The sequence below is a fragment of the Pogoniulus pusillus genome, chromosome 22, assembly GCF_015220805.1.
Source record: "Pogoniulus pusillus isolate bPogPus1 chromosome 22, bPogPus1.pri, whole genome shotgun sequence".
Taxonomy (NCBI): Eukaryota; Metazoa; Chordata; class Aves; order Piciformes; family Lybiidae; genus Pogoniulus; species Pogoniulus pusillus.
The window spans coordinates 19,240,724-19,256,549 of record NC_087285.1 but is presented as its reverse complement, the minus strand read 5'-3'; the positions used below and the strand labels follow the sequence as shown (position 1 = coordinate 19,256,549).

At 54.7% G+C, this 15,826-nt stretch overlaps 1 protein-coding gene across 1 annotated transcript; it reads left to right on the top strand.

The window, feature by feature from the left end:
- Positions 1 to 105: 105 nt before the first annotated feature.
- On the top strand, positions 106 to 14,416 carry CDX1 (caudal type homeobox 1). Its single transcript, XM_064161321.1, has 3 exons — positions 106 to 532; positions 13,339 to 13,484; positions 14,210 to 14,416. The coding sequence occupies exons 1-3, from the start codon at positions 106 to 108 to the stop codon at positions 14,414 to 14,416; spliced, it is 780 nt and encodes a 259-aa protein (XP_064017391.1).
- The last annotated feature ends 1,410 nt before the right edge of the window (positions 14,417 to 15,826 follow it).

Below are 15,826 nucleotides of genomic sequence, written 5' to 3'. Positions count from 1 at the left end.
GCGGCAGCGAAGGAGGGGCAGGGGCGGCCACTTCCCCGCCAGCCCGAGCGGGCCCGCAGCCGGCAGCAGGGCGGCACAGCATGTGCCCGGAGCTGCCCAGGGAAGATGTATGTGGGTTATCTTCTGGATAAGGACACCAACATGTATCCCAGCCCCGTCCGGCACCCCAGCCTCAACCTCAGCCCCCAGAACTACATGCCGGGGCCGCCCCAGTACTCGGACTTCGCCAGCTACCACCATGTGCCAGGGATTAACAACGACCCGCACCACGGGCAGCCGGCGGCAGCCTGGGGCTCTCCCTATACCCCTGCCAAGGAGGACTGGCATTCCTATGGGACCGCTGCTGCACCTTCCACCGCCAGCCCGGGACAGTTTGGATTCAGCCCCCCAGATTTTAACCCCATCCAGCCCCCGGGCTCTGGACTCCTGCCTCCACCCATCAGCAGCTCTGTTCCCCAGCTCTCCCCTAACCCCCAGAGACGCACCCCCTACGAGTGGATGAGGCGCAGCATTCCCAGCACCAGCAACAGCGGTAAGGAAACCCTCCAGCCCTGCACCTTCCCCACTGCACAGGATCCCTGGGCTTGAAGTCCTGAGGGGCCAGATCCTGCTCTGTGGTTCTCTCTGCATGGAAACGAACTCCCGAGAGGGACAGTGTGCTTGGGCTGCCCCCAGTGTGGCGCCTGGTCCCCAAAGAACAGGGAGACCCTAGTGCCGAGGTGGCAGGGGCTGAGAATGGGCAGCGAGGGCACCGTCCTTCCACGTTGCTGGCAGCCAGAGTTAGATGGTTGAAAAGCCTTAGCCAGTCTCTGCCCCTGTAGCCCTGCCCTTGCCTGCCACTGCTGGGTAGGATGGGCAGAGCCAGAGACCCCATGGGTCCTGCGGGGGTGTTGGATGGGGTACTCCATACGTGCAAGGGTGAGTGCACAGAGCTGAAGCCCTAAGCTGATGTGCAGCTGTGTGAGAGTCTGAGTATAGGGGCGTGCAAATGTGTGTGCAAGCTGCATGCCGTGGTGTGCGTGTACCTGTGTGCAGGGAAGGTGCCAGACAGAGCTGTGCAGAGGCAGGCTGCTGCGTGTGCATGAGAGGTGTTACACAGCGTGTGTGTGTGTGTGCCAGGCACCGTGAACTCCAAGTGTGTGCGTGGGGCTTGCTCCACAGATGTGCCAGCCAAGTGTCCCAGGGGATGCTGCTGCATGCCAGGGTGACTGTGCAAGGTGCAGGGTGCGTGCACACAGTGCATGTGCCAGATGCGGTGCGCAGGCACACACGGGGGGGGATGTGTGCACGCACTGTGTGTGCACCGAGATGTGGTGTGTGTGCACACAGAGTGTGTGTGAGCGGCAGGGTGTGCACACACCTGGGGTGAGTGTAAAATGTGGTGCTTTGGGTGCCTCTGCCACGTGGAGGGTGCATCTGAGTGCTCTGGGTGCAGCACACCACACGTGTGTGCATGCAGCGTGTGGGTGCCATGCACCTCCTGCGTGGCTGCTCCTCTCTCCTGTGCCTACTGTCATGCTGTTCCCAGGGTCCTGTCCCCGCTGAACTCCTGACCTGGAGGCAGAGGGGGAAGCGTCTGGGTGACCCCAGCCCCCTGCCCGCAATGGGTGAGGGGCCCTGCTGCCCACTTCAAAGGCACTGAGCAGATCCCCCCTTGGGGCCAGCCCAAATTGACATGGCTTTTGCTTTGTCATGGAGATGGTGGCTGGCTCCTTTGGCGGTGAGGTGAGGTGCGGGGTTCCTTTGTCCTGTCCTGCCCGTGCTCTTTCATCTTCCCCTACAGGCTTTGACCGCCACTGCCAGCCCAGCCTGGACCTTCTGCCTGCCAGGTTTGCCTGGACCTCCCACCTCCCTCCCTCTCTTTTGCTGGCCTTGAGCTCTAGGGAGCCCTGCTGGAGCCAAACTCACTACCGGGCATCTCTTGAGGGCAGTTTTGCTTTTGATTGTCCGTATCTGCAGGATCAGGACCAGGGCTCCCTGTTTGCAGAGTGTCTCCGATGTTAGGCTTGTTTCTGGCTCCCTGCTGACCGAGTCCTGTGTAGAGAACTCATGCAGAGGTACTTGTGGAAAACAGCTCCTGATGTCTACTAGGTTTGCATGGTGGGGATGGAGTTGTCCCAGCAGGACTAGTAGCTGTGGTGGAGCAGGCAGAGCATCCTGACAAATGGAAAAGCCCAGCCCCAGTCTGGAAAGAGGAGGGGAGAGGCAGGGTGGTATTTCCTGGCCCGTGCTAAGCACTCAGTATACATATTTAGGAAAAATGCCTCCCTTATACCCAGTGATGGAAGCCCACAGGCAGGCTGGGGCTCAGGCATGGAAAGAGGATGTGCTCCAGCAGCCCAGCCTCCCCCACCCCGTGCAGCCAGGACCCACTGCTTCTGCAGGTTTTGCATGTCCACATACCTTGGTTTCTTCTGAGGAGGGAGGCAGGAGGGCAAATTAATGAGGGGAGAAAGGTATCAGCACATGCCTCCTCGGGATCAAGGGCACGGCTTTACACCCAGCAGTGGGGCTGAGATAAAACAGGGGCTTGAAAGTGCCTCTGATTGAGTTAAATGACAATTGAGTTGATTGAATTCTGGAAAAATATCATTAGCTGCTTAGTTTGTATCTCTTAGATTAAATCCACACAAAGGGAAACATAATCAGCCTTGGTCCCCTTGCACACAGGGATGCTGCCCCAGCCCAGCCCCAGCTGTGCAGGGATGGGTGCCAGGGTGAAAGGCCCTTTCTTGTGGCATTTCCTCAGGACAGGTGGCCAGTGAGATCCCTTTTTAAGGCACTTGTGGGTTAAAGCCCTTTCCTTGTGTCTCTTCTGGGTCCAAGCCCAGCGCTGCTGGTGCTAAATTGCTGCTGGGATCATGTGCTGGGAGCTGGTTTTCTAGGGCTGCCTTTGAAATTAAAACAGAGCCTAAAAAAGAGAACCATTCTCCATTAAGCTTGAAAGAGAGCAGGGCAGAGTTGGATTTGGCATAGATAAGGATGAAATTCTTAGATGAGCTGTTTTATTGAAATCAATAAGCTGGACTTGAATCAGCTCCATTAGCCTGCCCATCTCACCCCAGTGGGAATAGGAAATGAGTAGATGGACTTCTTCTTTTTGGCTATAAATATCAACAGTTTCATTGTGAATGCAATCAATCATAATACTTCAGAGGGCTGTAAATGAAGGTTCCCTCTCTGTCATGCCTTGTACAAACAGCTCTTGGCTGTAGTTTGAAAGCTTTTGGGAGAGAGCTGGGTGGTGCTAAGAGAAAAATGTTACACAGGGAATATGAGTGTGTGTGGGGGGGGGGGGGATACACACACCACACTCCTACAAATGCAAGCCAGAGCTCCCCCCTAAAAATGATCAGTGAGACATCTCCCAGTGACTCATCAGAGAGTCAGGCTTCACAGGGGGATGATTCTATGTACCTGTTGCTAAATGCAGGCGTGCTTCACCCAGCTGAGCCAAGATAACCCCGCGGCAGGAGAGATTGTGATGCCTGAGGGCTGGCTGCTGGAAACTGGGAGTTAAAGGAAACCAAGCTGGAAGACGTCCCCAAGGCCTCCTTTCTCCTTCCAGTGTCACCTCTTTTTCTGCTTGTAAAATCTTCACGAGCAGCGTGTCAGAGCCTCATGCTTCCTCCTTATTCACAATTATTTGCCAGCTTCCCTGTGAATTGCACCCTGGCTCTATAAAAAGCTCGGGAAGGTGGCTGGAAGCAGCCGCTGGCTGAACTTTGAAATTCACCCTCTGCTCCTTAGCTATGCAAATCCTCAGATACTGCCTAGGGTCTGGCTTATAGGTCACTAATCCAGCCAGGGCCACAGTGCTAAATATTGCAAGTGAAAGTGCAATTGGGGCGTCCCTTGGGGAGGTGAATGTGCTGGGAGCTTTGTGTGGCGCCAGGGTAGGTTTTGGGGTGATGGGGAGCAAGCTGTGGTGCTCTGAGAAGGGAGCATCCCAGGAGGGGCTTACAAGTCTCAGAGATGTGGTGCTGAGGGATGTGGCTTAGCACCAGACTTGGCAGAGTTCGATAATGGCTGGATTCAATGATCTTAAAGGTCTTTTCCAACTGAAACCATTCAGATGGACTCTGATTCTGAGAGCAAGTGTGCAGCTCCCATCTGGGTGTTCACTACTTCCAGCACAGTTTTCCAGCTCAGTTTGTTGCCCTAGTGAGGCCCATGAAAGCTGGAGGAAAGAGTGAAAACCTCCCACATAAGACAGAAACATTTCCCTTGGACAGGTGAGGTTCCTGCTGTGCATGGTATGTTTTGGGGTGGGGGCTGGAGGACAGAACTGGTCAGTTCCTCCATGGAGGACTCTTCTTTAGGACATAGGTGCTGGATGAGGCTCTAGGCAGCCTGATCTAGCGTGAGGTGTCCCTGCCCATGGCAGGGGGGTTGGAACTAGATGGTCTTAGTGATTCCTTCAAACCCTGACTGATTGTATGATTCTATGCTCACTGTGAGACCCTTCCTCCAGGTTGCTTGGTGTGTGCATGCTTTGGGCACATCAATCCTCACCCCTTGAATTATTAACCCATAACCTGCTCCTGGCCCCAGCTGGGATTTGTTGACCACTGAGTCTGCTGGCCAAGGTGCAGGCCGTCCAAACTTTCCTAGGATTGACTTTCCTTGCACAAAAATGGGCTTCCCATACCTACGTGAGGGGCTTGGCTGGCTAATACCCCAGGATTAGCAGAGGGACACTTTAAACCCCTGGCCAATGGCAGATGTTTCCTCCAGGGGACCCTTCAAGGACACCCACTCCATCGCTGTTAGCTTTGTGATCACCTGGATAAGGAGCTGCATCCTTCCCCCTGCTCTGCCGTGCTAAGGACAGGCTGAGCCCGATGGGGCTGCCAAGGGAGAGAGGAGTCCTAGTGCCCAGCTGGCACCATCACCTTGCTGTCCTCCTTCTCCTGATGCAGCTGGGCCAAATCCAACCAGGTGGCAGGTCTGAATGAGCTGGATCTGGGCTCGGTGCCCCAGGGCTGATGCAAAGGTGATGCCCTGGAGTGGGTTGTTTCCAGCCCGCACGTGCTGGCCAGCCCTCGTGCAACCCAGTGCTCCTCACCCTCCCGTGCTCATGTGGTCTTTGACCTGGCACTGAAGCCTGGCTGGTGGTGCTTGGCTCAGCACTCATAAAACCATGGGAGCAACGGAAGGAATCTGCCAGTTGCCAAAATAAAGGGTTGAATCACTGCAGGGCTGGGAAATTCCTGTCTTGTACTAGAAACAGCATGGCCATCAGGAGTAAGGAAGTGATAGTTCCCCTGCACTCAGCAGCACTGGTGAGGCCACACCTTGAGTAGTGCCTTCAGGTTTGGGCCCCTTCACTTCATGAAGGACATTGAGGTGCTGGAGCATGTCCAAAGAAGATCAGTGCAGCTGCTGGAAGATATGACCTGGAGCAGAGTGGGGAGCAGCTGAGGGAACTGGGCTGCTTTAATCTGGAGAAACTGAGGCTGAAGGGAGACCTTTTTGCTCTCTACAACTGCTTGAAAGGAGGTTGTAGTGTGGTGAGAGTGAGTCTCTTCTCTGGGGTGACAAGCAATAGAATGAGAGAAAATGGCCTTGAGTTGCACAGGGGGAGGTTTATATTGGATGTTAGGAAAAGTTTCTTCACTGAAAGGGTTTCCAAGCCCTGGAACAGGCTGCCCAGGGAAGTGGTGGAGTCACCATCCCTGGAGGGATTTCAAAGATGTGCAGATGTGGTGCTGAAGGACATGGTTTTGTGGTGACCTGACAGTGCTGAGGCAACATTTGGACTTGACCCTGAGGGTCATTCCCAGCTGAAACGATCCCATGATTCTATGAAACGCTTGCCCAGTGCCCAGTCCCTGGGGTTGTGCCTTGTCCAAGAACACACTGCGGCCACTGGCAACCTTCTCCTCACGCCCCTGGGGGGACCTCCTGCAAGCAAGATGAAGCTTGCAGTGGGGGTGCTTCTACACACGTGTGTGGGTGCAGGTCTGGCTCCATCCCACTGTGCCAGCAGGGCCAGCCTGTGCTCCTGCACACCGGTCTGCACTCCCCAGATCCAGCACTTTGCCCGGCTGTTTCTGCCCCTTCCCAGCAGCCAGGCTGCTCTGCTTGGCTCAGCTCTGTGCCAAGCCTTGATATCTGCCTCCTGGCTTTGTCATGCCGTAACTTCCAGGTGAGCCACCACCAGCCACACACTCCCACTTACAGCAAAGGCTTTTTTGGGAGCACAGAGCTCAGTCTTCTATGTGCAGGAGAAGCTCAGTCCTCTATGTGCAGGAGATTGCAGACACCAGGACAGGTGACATGGTGAAGCATTTGTACCAAGCTGAAACAGGTTTTACTGCTAGTGGGTGCCCACAGGAGCATTGCTGTCTGCTCTGAAGGCTGGCACCAGGAAGAAATCCTCTGTTTGGGTCAAGGTCAGGTGAACAGCTGGCAAGGAGCTGCCATGAGGGCAGGAGAGACACTCATTGGGGGGACCCCAAGCACCCTCAGACACAGATGAGTCCTGCCTTCAACTCTGATGACTGAAATGTCCATTTCCCCGAGCTGGAGCAGAGGTGGGAGAGCCTTGGTGGGGTCCAGGGGTGAGAATTCATTCAGCATTCCCTCCCTCTGCAGTACAGAGCCATTAAGGATGTACGGGGGCGGTGGGAGGTGTGAGGAGTGTGGTTCCTCTCACACAGTTTGTGACACCCAGCAGTTGTCTAAATCCAACAGCCTTTGGCAGGGGAAAGATCTCAGGCAGGGATCTGGGGAAGGATTGCCCTCAGGAGGGACTGGTTTCTTACTGGTGGTGATGAAGCAAGCCACATGGCTGTGGCCCTTTGCCTCACGTGGGCTGTCCCATCCATCACTCCTCTGCTTCCTGCAGCAGAGGAGAAAGAGCTGATGATAGTGCAGCATGCACGGGGAGGGCTAGCTTGTGAAAACCCTGACCTGCTGGTTCCCAGAACTCAGGGAAAGGTGGGGGGCTCTGGTTTACCCCCTCTCTGAAGCCACAGAGGAAGGGCTAAGGAGTGGTGCAAATGAGTGTGCAGCAATTGGAAGCAGAGGGAGAGTGTCAGGGGGCTCAGCCCCTGCTGCTGTGGGGTTCCCATGTCCAGTAGGTTTAGGGACAATGAAATGAGCTGGGCTGCCTATCCTGAGCACCAGCATCACGGCTGCCATTGCTGCTGCTCAGTGAGGGAGAGTCAACCCCCTCACACACAGAGGCATCTGGAGCACATCTGGCTGCCATATGAGAGTGGCTCCAGTCAGCCTGGAGGCTCCTGAGTTTTAGGAGCAAACCTCAGCCCTTTTCTGGGCCTGGGGTCCCTGTCATGGGACTGTTGCTCTGCCAACTGTCCTTGTCTTTGAAGTGTGTGTGTGTTTTCCCCCATGTTGCTGCAGAAGGAGCAGGGGTTAAGGTGGTTAGAGAGTCCCACCAGAGGTCAGAACCCATGACTCTGGCCTGGGTCTCCACTCTGGTTTGGAGCTGCATCTGCACCTCAATTTCTTCACCTGTAGCATTGCCAAAGCTATGCCTGGAATGGGGGAAGTTGTCCCTAGTTCCTCCCTGGGGGAGAATGGCAAATCCTAACAAGAGCTCTGATCCTTCTGGGAGGGGAGGATTCTATCCTCTTTGCAAGCAGATGCTGCTCATTTAGAATGAGCCAGTTTCATCATGGAGAGAGAGCACCCACCCAGAGGCAGGTGGCCTTGCACCTTGTCTTGCTGCACCTGGACTCCAGTGTGGACAAGTGATTGCCCTGGTGCTCAGGAATTTCACACTTGCTGCTTTTCAGTGTTAAAATCACAGAATCATGCAGTGGTTTGAGTTGGAAAGGACCTTAAAGGTGATCTAGTTCAAACCCCCTGCCACGGACAGGGACACCTTCCACTAGACCAGGTTGCTCAAAGCCCTGTCCAACCTGGCCTTGAACACCTCCAGGGAGGGAACATCAGCAGCTTCCCTGCTCTGGTGTCTCACCACCCTCACTGTAAAGAATTCCTTCCTAATATCCAGTCTCAATCTACCTTTTTCCAGCTTAAATCCATTCCCTTTCATCCTACCACTATAAGCCCTTGTAAAAAGTCCCTCCCCAGCTCTCTTGTAGACCTTCAGGTAGTGGAAGGCTGCTGTAAGGTCTCCCTGGAGCCTTCCCTTCTCCAGGCTGCACAGCCCCAACTCTCACAGCTGGCACTACGAAACTCTGTGGTGCCATCAGAGAGAGTGGAACCAGACCCTCGGCGCAGGGGCAGACGTAGGCAGGATGGAGCCTTTCCAGGAGGGTGAGGCCATGCAAGGCAGCTCCAGAAGCACTTTGCCCAGGCTTTTCATGCCAGCCAGGCAAGGAGACGCTGGGCAGCAGGGCATGCAGAGCTGCTGAGCCCCGGGGCCAGCCAGCCTGGCAGCGACACCTCCATCCCCCACGCCAGCACCTCCTGTGCAAAGCACCATGACACATGCCCAGGTCCCCGAGCCTCAGGGACCTCTGCGGTGGGGCGTGACAGCCACCGTGGCACTCGGCTCTCATCTCAGCAGCTCTGGTGAGTGGGTCAGGACTGCCCTACCCCAGCCGCCCTGATCAGAGCCCTGATGGCTGCGTTGCAGCTCCCCGTGGAGCCAGTTTGCTGCTGCTGCTGCAATTTGGAGCTGCTTTGACCTGTGAAATGGAGACCTCTGGGGAAGTGTGTGGGTTTCTACACCTTGCTGCTGGCAGCCAAGCTGCTCCTGCAGTGGCTGGAAGAGTTGTGTGGATAAGGATCCTCTGTCTGGGGCTGATCTGATCCTCTTTTAGCTGTGCTGGGCACACGGGGCTGGGTGCATCACTCTGTGGGAGCAGGGAAAAGATGATGGCCAATTAACACTCACAGCTCTTGCTCCTTTGCCGTTTTCTACTCCCTCCCAGGGTGCCACTGCTACTCCACAGCCTCTTGTGTGTCTGGTTTGAACAGGTTCCTTCCCAGTTGTTCAACACCAGCCTCAAAACACTCCTCACTGTGTGCTTGGGGCTGAGTTCCTTACTGAAAGCCATGCTCTGGGCAGGCCAGGGCTGGAGAGGGTGAACTGCCATCTCCCTGGCAGCCTTTACTGTGGCCATGAGCCTGCAGGGCTGGGGATGGTTGGATTTTCCTTCCCCCTGCCAAGCTCCTGGTCCAGGGCAGGAGCTCAAACATCTTTTGTCCAGGGCAGGAGCTCCAGCATCTTTTGCCCAAGGCAGAGCTGGTGTGGGGAGTGGATCCATGCTGGGGGTCGGGACCCTGTCCCCCTGTGTGTGTGCAAGTGCCTGTGGCTGCACACTCGGGAGCATGTCCCTTGGGGTTTGCACAGCACATTAAAGCTATTCCCTTATCTAATCGTGGCTCAGGTGAGTGCTATTAGGGTTACACATTAACAGGAGTAACGATGCCCTCTCCCCACGCAGCCACTGGCCCTGCCTTGATCCCAAAGCCGAAACCATTCCCACTGGCCCCACAAATGGCTCCATTTGGCTGCCTGAGTAGTTTCTTTGCCTGGTCTTCTGGGGACAAGCAGAAGGGAGTTTAAACACATAGCAGGGCTGGAAGAGACTGGCAACTGTGCTAGGAGGCATCACCAGCAAGCCCTTTGCACCCCGTGTGCCGAATCCATGCTCGCTTCCAGTGCAGCAGCCACAGCTCTGGGCTATCCTGGCCATGGGACATCTCCATCCACCTCTGCCAGGCTTTGCTGCAAGCATCCCTCTGCTCAGCCATGCTCCTTGCTGCAGTGCTGGGGTTTTCCCACAGGTACAAGGGTTCCCCCTAAGGAGGCAGGCTGGCTCATCCCAAATTTCCTTTTTCCTTTAACACAGCCATAAAAAAAGCCTGCAGGAGAGAGTTAAGTGCAACCCAGCATTCATATTCAAGGTAGTTGAATTATTCATTGTCAATAGTATTTCTTGCAAGTCTTGTTGGGTTTTCTTTTTCTCCCCCCTCTGATGAATCACCCACAACACATCCTCAAATTCAGCAAACATCTCTGAAACCAGCAATTAGTTGAGATGCAGAACTTCCCACCCCTGGCTTGGTTCTAAGCCCTCTGCTTGGAGTCTTTGCTACCTGAATCTTGAGCAGCAAGAAACTGGTGCCCAGCGATGGGGCAAGCGAGATCCTGGGGCACATTTGGGTATCTGCCAGACCTGAGGCCAAGCCCAGGCTCCATCAAGGATGAGCCATGAGGAGGGAATAACAAAGAACGAGCTGTGATGGATCTATTTACAGCTGCAGCAGGAAATAATAATTCCTGCTGAAATCCATGGCATGTGTGGCATTCACAATCCGCCTTCTTCCTTTATTCTTTAATTCAGCTTTTTTCACTTCATCTGTCAATTCCTTTGCTTTCCAGCTGCTAAGTTTTTTTTTCCCCCCCTCCTCCAAGCAGTGCCATTCAAACAGCAATATTGCATGCAAGATCCTTTCAAAGTCATTATTACTTCAGAAAGGGTTTTCCTTTCAAATGAAAGAGAATAAGGGGGGGGAAGAAAGATAAATTAATATGAGAAAGAAAATAACTTGTAGGAATCCCTGAGCCTGGAACAGACAGAGGGAGCCTGGTTCCTCACTGAGCTCTGCTAAACCTGGTGTAAATCTCTGCTGGTACATCTGGTTTATTCTGTAACTCCCTGGGAATCGCTGTGTTTGCACATTCAGCGCAGGTCCCTCCTGGGCTGGGATGCAGAAGTCCTTCTTCTGAAGATGAACTCTTCACCTGCAGGGCAGTGAGAGGCAGCAGAGACCCCTGGGAAGGACAGAGGCCCCCCTCTGGGAGAGCAAGGGAACAGTGTGGGGCCCTGCAGGACTGGCTGCCCTTGGCATCACTCCAAACTAACACTGGGCTGTGGTCAGTTTTGCCCCAAGCTGCCACAGCCCACATGCGCCAGAGAGAAGGCAAATTCCCAGTGGTGCTGCCCTAGACCCTTCCATACTAATCACTGTGTCTCAGCCCTGTGCCTGCAGACATCTCCACACACATCTTGCTCAATCAAATTGCTTTTTTCACCCTGTTTTGACCTGCAGTCACCCAGCGTGGCCAGGGGCAGGTTTGTGAGGAGGGATTAGGTGTTCGCTTCCAAAGAGCCCTGGGTGGGCTGGCTTGGAGCAGTGACTGAATTCATAACATCCCTCACACATGACTTAGTGGCTAAAGCCCAGTCCTGCTGCAGGGAGCTCTGGTTTCTAGTCTTGGCTGCCTTGCAGCCTTGCTGTGCTCCTGCCCTCCTCTACGCATCACTAGGGAGCTTTGGTCCTTCTTGGGGGCTGTTCTGAGATCCTCATGTTGTGCTGAGACCCTGCCAGCACTTACAGGAGCAATGGCAGGAGGACACAGAGAATGACATAGCCATGAAAACCAGGTCCTGACTTGAATCATGGAGCTGCTGCTTTTGTGCCTGGGAGCACTGTGGTCAAGTCTCAGCAGAATGAGAAGTCTCCTGTGCCCACCCCTGCTCCCACCCTTGCCCAGTGATGTGTCCACTCTTGCTTCCACACATGGTTTGCTTGGTAGCCAACTGCAGAAGCTGGGCCTGTGCTGGCTCTTGCTTATTTTGTAGGAATCCAGCTATCTTTTTGCACCCCTTGAGATGCTGCAAGAGAAAGGATCCTGCAGCATCCCCTTTCCCACTCACAGTAGACTGGGACCACGGGTTGCCTTGGCTCCAGCACTTTTAGATGTAGCCTTCAGCATAAATGGCTTAAGAAAGTCCCCATCTGCTTGCAACAGGAAAGCAGAGGAGAGACAACCTTGAAAATAAAACTGAGTTAGTTGAGAAAGAGATTTTCAGCCTGGGGCTTGAGGGTTTGCTCTGTGCAGACTCTCTGATGTCTGATTAGGTTTGAGTCTGGAATTTCTGGAATCTCTGAAGTAGAGTTTTGCTCTGTGCCACCCAAACCACTAGGACGAGCAGGATTGAATAACAGTGCTGGGACTTCTCAGTGTCCATCTGATTTGGCCCAAACTGACTGCTAAGGACTCGGTAAGTGGAATGAATGAGCAAGGTGGCAGGCACACAAAGATCCCTTTTCCTGGGTGAAGCAGCTGCAGGTGAGGTTCTACAAGTTGTTGGGTCACTCAGAATCCCTCCCTGAACACCTGCAGCAGTGATGGGCAATATCTTGTCCACACTGGTTCACCCAGGGCAGCCCCAGGGAAATCCCTGGCTTGCTCCTGCTCCTTCCTATGGCAGCATTGCTCTTAGAAGCAGAAATTCAGGAGAAGATGGGTGAATGTCTGCCAGAGAAACAAATGGCCAAGTTCCCAGTCATAAGGACCATTGGCTGCTTGGCTGAAAGCAAGGGTCTGTCCTTCTTGACACTCTGCAGCAGGATTTTGTCATTTTGGGTGGAGAAACAAATAGTCCAAAACAAATATCTCCAGCTGTGTTTATTCCCTGTCCATGGGCTCTTCTGCAAAGGAAAAGCATCAGCAAACTGCTGGGAATGAGTGTCCCTCCTCAAAGTGCCACCCTTGCTCCCCACAGCCCCCAGCCCAGGCAGCATTTGAGGCATTGGCTTAGCCTGTCCACAAGTGGAGTAATGAAGGAGCTAACTGGGAGAGTTTCTAGGCTGTGTTTGGCTCTGGTTTTCTGCTAGAAAGCAGCAGGTGCTGTTGGCAGCCCCATGGGACATGCATCTCTGTGCCCATAGGTGTGCTGCTCTGTCTGTGTCTGGGGTGATCCAAAGTGAGATTTGGGCTAGTTTGGGTCAAATCCCACTGGCCTGTCGAGCCACTCCCCAGGAGTGCTTGGGCATCATGTGGGCTTTCCTCAGTGCATGTGTAAGGACTGTACCAAGTGAATAAGCACTGCCCTCTGGCTTAGCTGAGTAGAGGGAGAAGGAAAATAACCCTCCTGGTGGCAGACAAATGCTGTCGTCCCTGGGCTTTCCATCTTTCCTTGTGCCTCCAAGTACTGACACCTTGTGTTTGGCCTCCCTGGCAAAGAGCTGGGATTCTTCCAGCCCTCCCAGGCTGTGTTTGTGCAGGCAGCTTGCCCTTGGCCCCACAGCAGGGTCTGCAGTTCTGCTCCTCTTGGGGTCAGTGTGTCATGGCACATGGGATTTATGGTCCACCTTCTCAGAATGCCCCTGAATCCCTCCCACTCCTTCCACCAAGCAGTTTCCCCAAAGGCCAGGTACTTTCCAACACAGAGAAGCACCCTGGCCACCCAGGATGGGCGTTCAATCCAGAGGGAGCCTGACGATGCTCTTCTCTACTGGTCCCCAGAGCATCGCCATGCTTCTCCTGGGCTCTCCGCAGGTGCTTGTGCATCTTCTCCACATCCTTAAGGGATGCTTCTGCTCCTCCACTGCTGCCTTTCGTCACCTCTTGGCTCACTCCTGCTCTGCTCTCTCTGCCAGGCAAGACCAGGACGAAAGACAAGTACCGGGTGGTGTACACGGACCACCAGCGCCTGGAGCTGGAGAAGGAGTTTCACTACAGCCGCTACATCACCATCCGCCGCAAGACCGAGCTGGCTGCCGCCCTGGGGCTCACTGAACGGCAGGTCAGTGCTGCAGTGTCCCTGCAAACCGTGTCCCAGCTGGAGGAGGGGCTGGAGGAGGGAAAGGCAAGGTGGTGGTCCCACCTCCCTCCACACATCTCCCATCTCTTTCAAACTCTGGAGTGCTCTCCCTGCCCCGGGGGTTCACAGGATCATAGGATCACACAGGCTCACAGGATGTTAGGGGTTGGAAGGGACCCAAAGAGAGCCTAAGCCTCCTGACAGAGCAGGGCCATACAATCTAGCTCAGGTCACACAGGAACACATCCAGACAGGCCTTGAAAGCCTCCAAGGAAGGAGACTCCACAACCTCTCTGGGGAGCCTGTGCCAGTGCTCTGGGACCCTTACACTAAAGAAGTTCCCCCTTGTGTTGAGCTGGAACCTCCTGTGCTGCAGCTTCCACCCATTGCTCCTTGTCCTACCCCAGGGGGCAAGTGAGCAGAGCCTGTCCCCTCCCCTCCTGACCCTCAGCCCTCAGATATTTACAAACATTTGTTAGATCCCCTCTCAGTCTTCTCTTCTCCAGACTAAGCAGCCCCAGGTCCCTCAGCCTCTCCTCATCAGGCAGTGCTCCAGTCCCCTAATCATCCTCGTAGCCTTCCATTGGACTCTCTCCAGCAGATCCCTGTCCCTCTTAAACTGGGCAGCCCAAAACTGAAGGCAGTACTCAAGATGGGATCTCACCAGGGCAGTTGTCATCTGCATCACCATCTTCATCTTTCTGTAGGTGAAAATCTGGTTTCAAAATCGGAGAGCAAAGGAGAGGAAGGTGAACAAAAAGAAGATGCAGCAGCAGAGCCAGCCCACCAGCACCACCACGCCAACCCCACCAGCTGCTGGCACACTGGGACCCATTGGAGGCCTCTGCAGCAGCAGTGCCCCAAACCTTGTCTCTTCGTCTCCTCTGACGATCAAGGAAGAATTCATGCCTTAATCCCCCCTCACCAGCCACAGACACCAAGAAAGAAGCACTACACAGCAGAGCCCAGCCGGGCCTTGGGTGCTGGAGGGTGACAGCCCCTTCCCAAAGACACAACGGTCCCTTGCTGAACCAATGGGGTGACCAGTGAGGCTGGGCCAGGTGGCACCAGGACCTTCCCAAGGGAGTGCTGGGTTCTTTCCTACGTAAAAAGCATAGGTTAGGTAGTGTTGGTCTCCTGCAAGAAGCAGGCACTGGTCTGGTCTCTAGTATTTGCAGCCCAAAGCAAGGTCCTAATGTCAGCAGAAGGAAAGAGGTTGGTGGTGGAGGATGACTTCCCAATGGTGCTTCCAGTGGAGCTGGTAAGATGCCTCCTTTGGTCCTCCTGGTGATGTAGCTGCCTGGTGCTCTTGGGGCAGTTTGAACAAGTCTGAACTAGAAAAAAGATCTGACTGGACTCGAGGCAAAGCAAATTCTTGCTGAGCTGAACTCCTGGATCTGCCGCGCTGGGAAGGGGAGTGCCAAGGCAAAGGTTGGACTGTGGGAGCCAGTAGACACAAGGTGGGACTCTAAACCATGGCAGTGGTGGTGAGCTGGAGCACATCCTTGCAAAGAGTCCCCACAGGCCTTTACCCATGTCCCCTTGCCACTCTGGCAGCACCCCCTCCTGTGCCCTCATCTCTGCCTCTGCAGCCATAGAGCCACATCATGTGTCCAGCAGCCCTGGTGTGCCTACCTGTGCCATGGCAATGTGGCACTGCAGCCATCCTCCACCTGAAGGATAGGGAGGGGAAGGAAAGGGGCCAGGAACAGGCATACTGGAGTCAGACCATGCTGCTGAGCCATGAGACCACCTTCCCTTGGGGGAAGGAGGAGAAGAAGATCTGCCATCAGGACGGGTCCAGAAGGACCAATGCTTTGGCTTGCTGCTTTCAGGGATGGAAGCTGCCGTGGGCACCAGGAGCTGCTTTCAGGGTGGGCAGGGGGTGTCTCAGGCAGAGGCAGGGCTTGTGTGCATGGTGGTAATGAAGAGGTTTCTTTTCCACAGAGAATGGCTTGTTCCTATTTTCTTCAAAACCCAAAGGACTCCAGGATTTTGCTTTCTATGCCCTCCCTCCTCCAAGCCCTGCACCTCCTCTTGCTCACTGTGTGTCCTAGGCCAGTAACTGATATCCCTCTTTTCCTGCTGGTGACCTGTAGCTGAAGTGTCCTTTCTCCCTGCTTAGTCTGATACCCCAAACACCAGTGGGGCACAGCTGGGCCACAGGGGAGTCTGTGGTTCCTGCTCAGGGCTGTGCCAGGTACTCCTGGGCTGCAGCTTCCCGAGGTCAAGACAGGGCTGAGGGACTTCAAGTCTGCATAGCAGCTCTCATGGCCTTTCCCAGCGCTGTCCCTCCAGCCTCCAGAGAGGTGGAGCAGCAGACA

Coding starts and splice junctions, on each gene's coding strand:
- CDX1 (XM_064161321.1), top strand. CDS start 106: ATGTATGTGGGTTATCTTCTGGATAAGGACACCAACATGTATCCCAGC. Junction 533..13,338: donor TCCCAGCACCAGCAACAGCG/GTAAGGAAACCC, acceptor TCTCTCTGCCAG/GCAAGACCAGGACGAAAGAC. Junction 13,485..14,209: donor TGGGGCTCACTGAACGGCAG/GTCAGTGCTGCA, acceptor ATCTTTCTGTAG/GTGAAAATCTGGTTTCAAAA.